This window comes from Choloepus didactylus (genome assembly GCF_015220235.1).
Source record: "Choloepus didactylus isolate mChoDid1 chromosome 11 unlocalized genomic scaffold, mChoDid1.pri SUPER_11_unloc4, whole genome shotgun sequence".
Lineage (NCBI taxonomy): Eukaryota > Metazoa > Chordata > Mammalia > Pilosa > Megalonychidae > Choloepus > Choloepus didactylus.
In genome coordinates, this window is record NW_023637581.1 from 2141449 (window position 1) to 2152412 (window position 10964).

Consider the following 10964-nt stretch of genomic DNA (forward strand, 5'->3'; position numbering starts at 1 on the left):
CATTGAGTCAGGAAGTTGCTGTGCTTGCACCATCAATACAAAACTAATCATGAACAAATCACCATGTTTTTATTATTTGTGAGAACCTTTTGTCAGTGATGCCATGTATTCGAATTCAATCATTTTCTAAATGGAAAAGAGGAAACCAGAGTGTAATAGGAGATCTTTGAGTTCATTTTGAAAGTATTAGAAGTGAGGCCTTATAATCACTAACAAAGGGAAAACTGACGTGGAAACATTCATTATCAATTTTGAATATTTAGGGAGAACCCAAAGCTGTTTATGAGCCTGATTTGAAGCACCAACATGGGGGTATGATCACCTAGCACCTGTGATGTTTAATGGAGATACTAGGTTGTTAAAGAAGGCTGCCTAATGAAGATAGAAACGTGCCTCTTTCCTTTCTGCTATATATGCAGCCAATATCATCACGTGTCATTGACTTGAGAACAAGAATCAACATTTTCAGACATTCTCCAAAGCCTAGAACACTAGCCGTAGTCTCCTGCAAGAAATGCTGTATTCACATATTTGGCTATCTGGCCCATATCCTCACAGCCTCTCTGAAGACAAGAGAGGACCCTATGATAAGGTGAAAAATGAATTAGTAAAAAGAATTTAATTCTAACTTCTTAAAAATATACTGATAGATGAAATGCATTAGTACTTAATGATATTCATCTCTCACTGTAGTTTATGACATACTAGGAACAAACAGTAGAAATAGCAATATGAACTAATAGGAAAAATTCCATGAATAAATTTTATTTCAACAAAATGATTAAATGCTTAGCTGTCATTTGAAAAAGAACCAGTCTAGTTTTTGTAATTAATGGTTAGTCATGAGGCAGATTAGGGATGCATACTTCTAAGTAAAATTTTTGTACCTACACACAGATTTACAAAAGACTGCAAATAATAATTAGTAGAAGAGCAATGACTGTCTCTGCATGTTATACATAGCTTTGTAAACATACTTAATTGTGATAATATACCCATAATATAAAATGTACTATTTTAGCCATTATAAAGTGTACAATTCATTGGCATTAAGCACATTCAAAATGGTGTGCAACCATTGCAAATATCTAGTTTCAGAACCTTTATGTTATGTTTTCTTTGGAGTCTTCCTTATCTTCTTAATATTGTATTATCACAAGAATATATATAACAAAGTGGAACTATGTTTTAAGTTAAGAGAATGGATATAATAGCAATAAAATAATGATTGTTCATTCAATGTACTGAATTCTGTAAGTTAGTTTCTGAAACTAAGCCTTTCCCTTTCTCATCTAGGAGGCCAGGATAAAGATCATGTTTATGTCTCTGTTTATCAATCAACACCATTCTCCTAAGGGTGAATCCTCATGCCACTCACATGTTTGAATATGTGTGCATACCCTCCACATTCACTTGTGTAGCCCTGAGTGGTGTTCATGGCAGATGTAGACATAGATTGCATTGGCAGGGATATCAATCTAGTCAAGATTTTGCAGACATACCATGGATGAGCATTTTAGGCCAGTGAAGACAGTAGAGAAAATTTCCATGTGCCTCAAGGCTAGGAGTTCCAGCAAATTCTGGAATTTAGGAGACAAATGAATGATTAATATGGAAGTAGTTAAAAGTTTACTTAAGCCATAATGAATTTGGGATAAAAGGTGGCATTGGTGAAAATGATGGAGAAAAGGAAACCATATTGTTACATGGTAAGCTAAAATAATTCACACACCTACACCTCACGTAAGCACACATGAACCAGGGTAAAAATAGATTCTCCTAAATACACTTATTATTTGGCTCACACTAGCAGCTATAATATAAATGCAATATAAAATAAAACTACAATTCAGTGGTTTAACCCATGTGAAAAGTTTAATTCCTGTTCAAAAACCATCTATCCTTTGAGCTGGATATCTACATTCCTTCCACAATGAGGCTCTAGCACTTTCTACACTTGTCTTCCAAAGTTGCCCAACATAGGATAGAAACATGTCACCTAAAGTGGCTTTCTATAGAATTCAATGACATGGGCACAGTTAACTGTAAGGGAGACTGGGAAATGTAGTGTATCTTTGTGTTCCTAGCAAAGAAATAGTTGAGGGAGAAAAAAGCAGCTCAAAGTATCAGGAATAGACATAGACCCTCATTTTGAGTGGAGGAAGTGTGTTAATTATGAATGCAACAAATCACAGGAGACTTTTACTTAGTTTGGAGTAACTGCTCTTACACATTTTCTATGCTCTTTTAGATTTTCACCATGGAGTAAATATGTGAATATGCTTGATGCAGTTTAGTTTGATCATTAACTTTGAAAATGCTTTAATAGTGAATGGAACTGATGCTTTTATAGTGAGGTTTTGAAAATTATAATTTCATTTCTTAAATTTTTTCTTGTATAAGTCATTATTGGTGCATTCCAAAATGCATCTATTTCCCTTCAGTTCAAGCAGTGAAACTTAATTGATGATAGGAAAGAATGAGACAAGAGGGATGGATTTTATTCTCCTGGGACTCTTCCCTGGCATGAAACATGCTGACATCCTCACTACTGTGATCATCGTCATCTATGTTGCTGCCCTCACAGGGAATTCCACCCTGATTCTCCTCATCCTGGTGGATTCCCAGCTCCATACGCCCATGTACTTCCTTCTCAGCCAGCTGTCCCTCATTGACTTGCTCCTCATCTCCACCATTGTCCCCAAGATGACCACTGACTTTCTCTTAGAGAAGAAAAACATCTCAAACACAGGCTGTGGGACACAGATGTTTTTATATCGGATGCTGGGAGGAGCTGAGTGCATTCTCCTGACTCTCGTGTCCTGGGATCGCTATGTGGCCATCTGCTACCCACTGAGATACCCAGTCATCATGAACCAGAGGGTCTGCCTGATGATGGTCCTGGGGTCCTGGGCAGGGGGTGCCCTAAATGCTCTAGTCCAGACTGCATACACCATGAACTTACCTATGTGTGGCCCCAAGGAGTTAGAACATTTTTTCTGTGAAATCATGGCTGTCTTGAGTTTCTCCTTTAGGGATACTTCTGCACATAAGTTGGCAATACTTGTGACAGGCATTGTGCTACTCCTCATCCCTTTTGTTATCATCTTTTCCTCCTACTCCCTCATCTTCTTCACTGTCCTCCACATGAATTCCCCCAAGGGAAGGAATAAAGCACTGGCCACCTGCTCCTCCCACCTGATGGTCTTGAGTTTCTTTTATGGACCAGCCATCTTCACCTACATGACTCCTGGCTCCTCACACAGCCCCAGTCAGGACAAGGCTGTGTCAGTGTTCTTTTCAATCATCACCCCTACATTGAACCCATTTATTTATAGCCTTAGAAACAAGGATGTTTTGGGAGCATTGAGGAAGACATTGGTAAGGGGCTGCTATTCAAATTAAAACCACCAATCTTTTCGTGTCATAATATCTAATATATTTGTATAATTTTTGACATATCAATAAATAAATGTGGCATGTATTTATGTTGTTAGTGGTCTACTTTGATTTGATCAGTGGTTTAATTAAATTGAACATGTTTTACTATATGAAATTAATATTTACATATTCCATCAGAATTTTTTTTAATTTGTGCTACATTTAATTTTGTTTTTTTTTTTACCACTGTTTCATTATATTTATTGTGAATTAAAATACTTTTGATGCAGATACTTGTACCATCATGGTGTTTACATTAAAACTGGTATTATAACTTCTGCACATTCAATAGTATTTTCTGGCTTGTGAAATAGCATGGAAAAATATATTACTTCAGTCTATAATATACATCCAAAAATTTTTACTAACAAAATTATTTTAATTGAATAAGACACAAATACAGATTTTAATTTCTTCATACAATAATTTAAATAGTATTAAAATAGATTAAACAGAAAATTGAAAAACTGGTATTTATTATACAGCTTATGATTATTAAGGAATAAAGAATGTTTAGGCAGAAAATTACTTTTGCTACTATGTTTTAAGAATAGGTAGGTTAGACAGATCACTGATTTCAATATACATAATGATGAATTTACATGAGAAATTCTGTGTTACAGAATCCTTTTACTGTTCTTGAATTTTTTTGTATTGTAATGTTCTTTTTGTTCTGGACTGACTACTCAATAGTTTTCTACAGCCTCTTTTATTGAAACACAACATCCTTTCTTTTGGAGTATTGCTCTTTCCAGTCTGTGTTTTCTACTGTGATATCCCAAAATGCTTGATTCCAGTTTGCTAGAGCTCCAATATGCAAAATGCCAGAAATGTATTGGCTTTTATAAAGGGGATTTATTGGGTTACAATTTTACAGTACTAAGTCCATTAAATGTTCCAAACCATGGCATCAGCAAGAGGATACCTTCCCTGAAGAAAGGCCAGTGGTGACAGGAACACCTCTGTCAGCTGGGAAGACATGTGGCTTGCATCTGCTGGTCCTTTGTTCCTGGGTTGTGGTTTCAAAATGGCTTTCTCCAAAAGTCTCTGGGCTTTGGTCTCTCTTAGCTTTTCTCTCTCAGCCTCTTTGCATCCTTGCTAGTTCTCCCAGGGCATTTTTCTCTAATCATCTGAGGCTCCTCTTTGAGCTTCTCCAGGGCAAAGTCTGGATTTCATCCCTTAGCTTAGCTTCTCCAAATGTCTTTCTGTCTGTATCTACAAGCATCTCCAAGCATCTGGACTTGTGTCAGCTCCCAGCTTCTCCTGGCACAAACTCTGGATTATATATCTTAGCTTATCTCCAAAATTTCTCTCTCAGTTTCTCTCAGCTTTTCCTCTCTGTGAGCTCTCTTATAGAACTTGAGTGATCTATTTATGATCAGCCTGGCATGGGCAGGGTCACATCTCCATGGAAATAATTTAATCAGGCTTCTCTCCCACAAATTGATGGGTCACATTTCCGTGGAAACACTCAATCAAAATATTCCCTCCCAGTGAAAAGACTAATAAATCTGCCCCCACAAGACTGCATGATAGAACAGAGCTTCTGTGGGGGACATAGATTCAAACCAGCATATGCTCCACCATCCCTGACCGCATTGGTACTGTACTGATACTGAGCCCATACGCCTAATCTGTGACCCAGTCCTACAACTTGAATCATGAAGAGAAGAATGGAATTTCAGAACTCTTGGTAGATATATTCCAATCAAACTGAAAAAAAGGACCTAATTTCAATTGAAGATGTGGAGACTTAGACTATGAATAGAAGTCAGATAAGAGAAAATATCTGTGAGTGAAAAAAGAGACCGAAACTACTGTTCTAATAACTGTAACCAGATGTGGAATATTTCCCAAGAAATGTTTTCTTATTCCTGAGGAAATTTCAGGTTTGATTGTTGATGTGAAACTCTTCTTCAGAGCTTTGCTGCAGTGATTTGAAAGTTTTCACATGGTGGCTATTCACTCAGTGTGGGTCCTTCAGTAAAGATGATTTGAACAGACCTGTTAGCTAATCTGAGATAGACATATCTCATGAGGGCTATAAATCTTTCTTTTTCTAACCCTCTGAGATTTGAGGGTTGGTTGGTTAGTATGTCATAACTTAGTCACCTTCAATGACAGAGGTGGAATATTTAGAGGTTAAAAATGGGTAAGCCATGTTCTTTGTTGATTCTGCAACCATGGATCCCCATGAAGGATCTAGTAGTGAGCCCACTGGGGCTTCTGTTATGCTACAAGTACCACAATCAGGAAGAGCTAGAAATAGCCATGTAAGAGAAAGGACGAGCTGGAAAACACTGGTGTCTCTGTGTGCCTGTTTCTGCAGGACAGACTTATGAGAGTAAGGACATTGTTACAATACACCTTTGAATTATTGTGCAAATTACTCTTTTGGTCACTTCAAGCTGAATATATATCAGGTAGGTGAGGTAGTCATGAAGATGTACCAATTATATCTCCCACCATGGAGAGCATAATTAGCACACAGTCACTACTCTGAATCCATTATTTTGTTGTTTATTGGCCATGCTACATGAGGTCTGTTCTAATTCAGTGGCTGAATGTGGCATAGAAAATAAGGTAGGCCAGTTCCACAGATATATTTCTGTGAGACTCAGTATTCCTCTTAGAGGTGAATTTGTCTCTGAAATCCCCAAAGACTCCAGGCAGAAAAATTCTAGACAGAAATATTCTAGGCAGAAAAATACCAAGAACTTCACTTCCCTTTCTCATTAACCTGTATCAGACTTTCATCACAGTCTCATGACTCTCCTGGACTCTTTGGGAACCCATGTATTTTTCCTTTACAAATAATTTCTCTAATACATTTTTTTCATATCTAATCCCATCCTCATAGCTGATTCTCTAAGGACTTGAATTAAAACAAGTTCTACCTCTGAGAAAAGAGGTCAAGATTTGGGGATCTGGGGCTGACTCACTCACCACCCAGTGGATGAAGAGGATGCCATGCTAATTAGAAAGTGAGGCATAGATAGTCTCTTTGATAATGTACTATACTAATTGCTAAATATTTTATTATTGGTGACCTGGGAAAATGTCTCATCAGAAAGAAAACACCATTGCACTTGTAATGATTTGGATTTTTGAATTATATAGAGGACCAATGTTGCCAAAGAACCAGAGTGGATTCAGCAGGTTAGTGCTAAATTGTACTGATGCTCTGCAGAGGGATAATGGGAGATGGAGGGCTATTGATAAGCAGTTAATGGATGAATGCAAAACCCACAGAGCCATTCTGATAACTTGCAAAGAAACCTTTATCTAGTCTAGTGGAAGAGGAGATGGCTAAGCAGCAGACTGATGCCTTGATAAAGTCAAAGAACCCCATTTATGCATGAATGCTCTTCATAGATAGATTTGTTTCTAAAGTTGGAGACTTAGGAGGGACAAACCAAATAACCTGTAATTTCAAGTTAGTTTGGATGGATGGCCCTACTTGTTCTGGCTCTATATGCTTTCCCAGACTCTCAGAACTTGCAGAAATGGTTCATAAAAGCCATCACTTCCACCATGGTGGAAAATCCTGCAGAGGCTTCTTGCCTGCAGTTAATATTTAACCACATCTATAAGTGCTTCATCTCCACTCTTTCCTGCTGGGTCAAAAACACAAGGACAATAAAGTTAGTGAAATATGAGGTACAACAAGAAAGGAAAGTGATCATAGTTAATGCTGCAAGAATTCACTATCATGTTCCATTAGAACCCAGGGGAGTGTACTTGGGATGAGTCATGAGAGTGCTTTACCCAGAGGAAATTAATGTAAGACTGGAAAAGCAAGAATTCTTATGCAGAATGTATGTCCAGATAAGCATTTTCTTAGGGTACATGATTTATTACTCAGGAAAAAACCCAAGGTCACAGTCATTGCAAAAGAGGCCCTTAGAAATCTGGGAAAAACGTCAGTGAGCTGGAGATACCTCAGTTTCTCTGAAAGGTAATAGAGGAAAGAATAATGATGCTAACAGAATTAGTCAAAGATATATTATGTAAATCCATGTCCCATCAAATGATTTTTTACTAGGGGAGGACCCTGAAGGCACAACATTCACCAGGGCCATTAGGGAAGCATTGGTAACTGAGGCCACTGCCCCACCAAGATACTCAGTGGTGGGCTCCTCCGCAGGCCAGGACTGATTGTAGGAGAGGTAGAAAAGTTATCCCTTTAATATCCACAGGGATGCCAGATTCTTGATGAAACTAGATGGCAGCACTTTGCATCCAGGAGGCTTTAACCACCTTAACAACCATCCAGATTAAAGGAAGAGCCAGGAGGATTTGATCCATAAGTTGTTAAGGAGATGTTTAATGCAGCTTGTCATCTTTGGAGCAAAATAGGCTTTACACTAACAAGGCTACAACATAATATTTACACCCACAAAAGGTCAAATGGAGCAGGTAAAGCTAGAGTTGTAGCCACTGCAGAAAGTCATGATCCCTTGCTCTGTTAGCAGACATGAAGCAAATTTTAGATCCAGAACAGATTACCTGCAGAAATAGTTGGATACTTAATTTAAGGTCTCTGCAGCAATATGGCAAGTGTATACTGTGGTCATATCCCTAGACCATCCCCAAATGAACATACGGACATTTACATTTGTGACTGAGCTCTGGAGAAAGAGGGGTACACAGAAATTTTGAGGAGTGTTAGCTACATTGATACATATCATCAAATCATCCTATTACAATAGGGACTAATAGTGGGCTAGTTAATGGCAGATAATTGAAATTCTCACTTAAGTCTAACTTAATGCAGTCTACTGTGTCCGTGAGCTCACTCAGTGGCCAATTCCTCTGTCCCCTAGTCAATAATTGGAATTTATATATTTGTCAGTTGTGATAACTCCCAAATTGGATCCTTGGACTGTTGGGTGAGGGTTCTCACACTGCAGAATCTCAAGTGGAAATATATGGAACATATTCCATAAGCCTGGGGCACCAAAAGCAATATTGCACCTGGAGGGTGGATACTATTGTCACTAACAAATAATTAAAGGAGAGGAGGCAGAATTAAAGGATGCAGTACTGAAGCCTTAACTTGCTAGGTACCATGACATATGGGTTACTGGTTTCCAAGGAATTAAGTACTAGGCTTCACTGTCCCAACACAGTGGGAAACATGGAAATGGACACAAGTGAGAGTGGCACATCTGATAAGCAGTTTGAACATGATGACCTTTGCTGGGAAGAAGAGATTGAGATACCAAAAAAAGGCAACAAACACCCTGATTGTCTTCCAAGATTAAAGATGAGCATCTATCAAGGAATGATTAATTTTAAGGTATATTTTCTGCAGTATATACAGCTTCAAACCACCACAAGGTCTAAGAAAATCTGAACAATTAAACATGAGCTACTCTAAAGATCCCATATAATTTGTAGCAAGAATCAAAGAGGAGCTTTAACACATGGACAATCTATAATAAAACCCTAGACAAGAGAGACCAATTAAACTTCAGAGTTATCACATCAACATAAACAGAATCCCATATATCAGCACAAAATTACAAGCCAAACTAAACACATGAATACATTACTCAGTCAAAATAACAAATTAAAACTTCAGAGGAGGCAAAGACATTGGAAAAAATAAACCCAAGCACCCAGAAATAAATGAAATAGAGAAGAGAGTATAAACAAAATCAAAAGTTAGTTATTTGTAAAGAGCAATAAAATTGACAAACCTATAGATAGACTGAAAATGAAAAAAAAATGAGAGAATCAAATAACTAAAATCAGAAATGAAAGTGGGCAAATGGTAACAATCATATTGGTATAAAAATGATTATATTAGCATACCATGAACAATTATGTGATCTAGAGAAATGGACAAATTCCTAGGAACACTCAAATTACTAAAACTGTTTCAAGAGTACATACAAGCTCTTTCTCTACTTCCAGGTGCACGGAGGTGGCCTCTTCTCCACACGCAGTTGCCGGCTCCGAGGTCCTCGCTGGGCTGTCGGACGCTCAGGTCTGTTCTGGGCGAGCAACCGCCGCCGCCGCCGCCGCCCTCCGCCCTCCCTACCAGTGGGCTGATTCGGTAGTAGCATCCGGCAGGGAAATGGTCGTGCTTTCCATGCCCGCCGAAGTCACTGCGATCCTGTTAGATATCGAAGGTACCACAACCCCGATTGCTTTCGTGAAGGACATTTCATTTCCATACAACAAAGAAAATGTTAAAGAGTATCTGCAGACACATTGGGAAGAAGAGGAGTGCCAGCAGGACCTCAGTCTTCTGAGGAAACAGGCTGAAGAGGATATCCACCTGGATGGGGCTGTTCCAATCCCTGCAGGATCTGGAAATGGGGTGGAAGACCTGCAACAGATGACCCAAGCTGTGGTAGATAATGTGCGCTGGCAGATGTCTCTGGACCGAAATACCACGGCATTGAAGCAACTGCAGGGCCACATGTGGAAGGCGGCGTTCACAGCAGGGCGCATGAAAGCAGAGTTCTTTGAAGATGTAGTTCCAGCAGTCAAGAAATGGAGAGAGGCTGGAATGAAGGTCTATATCTATTCTTCAGGGAGTGTAGAGGCACAGAAACTACTATTTGGGCACTCAACAGAGGGAGATATTCTTGAACTTGTCGATGGTCACTTTGATACCAAGATCGGACACAAAGTGGAGAGTGAGAGTTCCCGAAAGATCGCAGACAGCATTGGAAGCTCAACCAACAACATTCTGTTTCTGACAGACGTTACTCTAGAGGCCAGTGCTGCCGAGGAAGCAGATGTGCATGTAGCTGTAGTGGTGAGACCTGGCAACGCAGGATTAACAGATGATGAAAAGACTTACTACAGCCTCATCACATCCTTCAACGAACTGTACCTGCCTTCTTCAACCTAGAGAAGGATTTCTCACTGCTCATGCTGTTCCTCAGAGTTCTCTTTACAGTCTAGTTTTATTCTAATGGTAAAAGAAACTTAAAAACTAAAAAAACACATATATATGCACACACATATATGCAAGCGTATGTATGCGTATGCTCAAATTACCTTAGGCACATAAGTGAAAAAAAAAAAAAAGAACCTCAGTTCAGTGAAATGGAAGCTTATTTAAAAATGTATTATATGTAGAAATTGTTTGAAACTACAACTCTAACCCTTATTAAGGGCAAAGTGTAGTCGACAGAAGAAATTACTAAACTGTAGATCAAAATATAGATCAAGTGTGTTAGGTTTATTAGGTCATATACCAAAATGGAAAGCTAATTTTGAGAATTTATTCAAAAGCCTCATTATTTTAAAAAGTCAAAGACTTATTCATAAAAATTATTCATAATAATTTTCAGAGAATTATTTCAAAGAATTATTCATAAAAATGATTCGTTGTTCCATTTAATTGTTAGTTTAGCTGTTAGAAGATTACAACAGCTGTATTTCACAATATTTGCCTCTCTGTGTTCACAAGACAAAGTTATTTGTTTCTGCTCCAAAAGACAGCAAAATTGGAAACAAAACTCACTTTAATCTTGATCAATCAATTATCTGTTACTTAA

The 10964-nt window shown here is 38.3% G+C and overlaps 2 protein-coding genes across 2 annotated transcripts; both read left to right on the forward strand.

Annotated features, from left to right (window-relative positions):
• The first annotated feature begins 2493 nt into the window (after positions 1–2493).
• Positions 2494–9509, forward strand: LOC119524693 (olfactory receptor 2T27-like). Its single transcript, XM_037823370.1, has 2 exons — positions 2494–3381; positions 9396–9509. The coding sequence occupies exons 1-2, from the start codon at positions 2494–2496 to the stop codon at positions 9507–9509; spliced, it is 1002 nt and encodes a 333-aa protein (XP_037679298.1).
• A 17-nt stretch (positions 9510–9526) lies between these two features.
• Positions 9527–10422, forward strand: LOC119524720 (enolase-phosphatase E1-like). Its single transcript, XM_037823388.1, has one exon. The coding sequence runs from the start codon at positions 9527–9529 to the stop codon at positions 10310–10312; it is 786 nt and encodes a 261-aa protein (XP_037679316.1). The 3' UTR covers positions 10313–10422.
• The last annotated feature ends 542 nt before the right edge of the window (positions 10423–10964 follow it).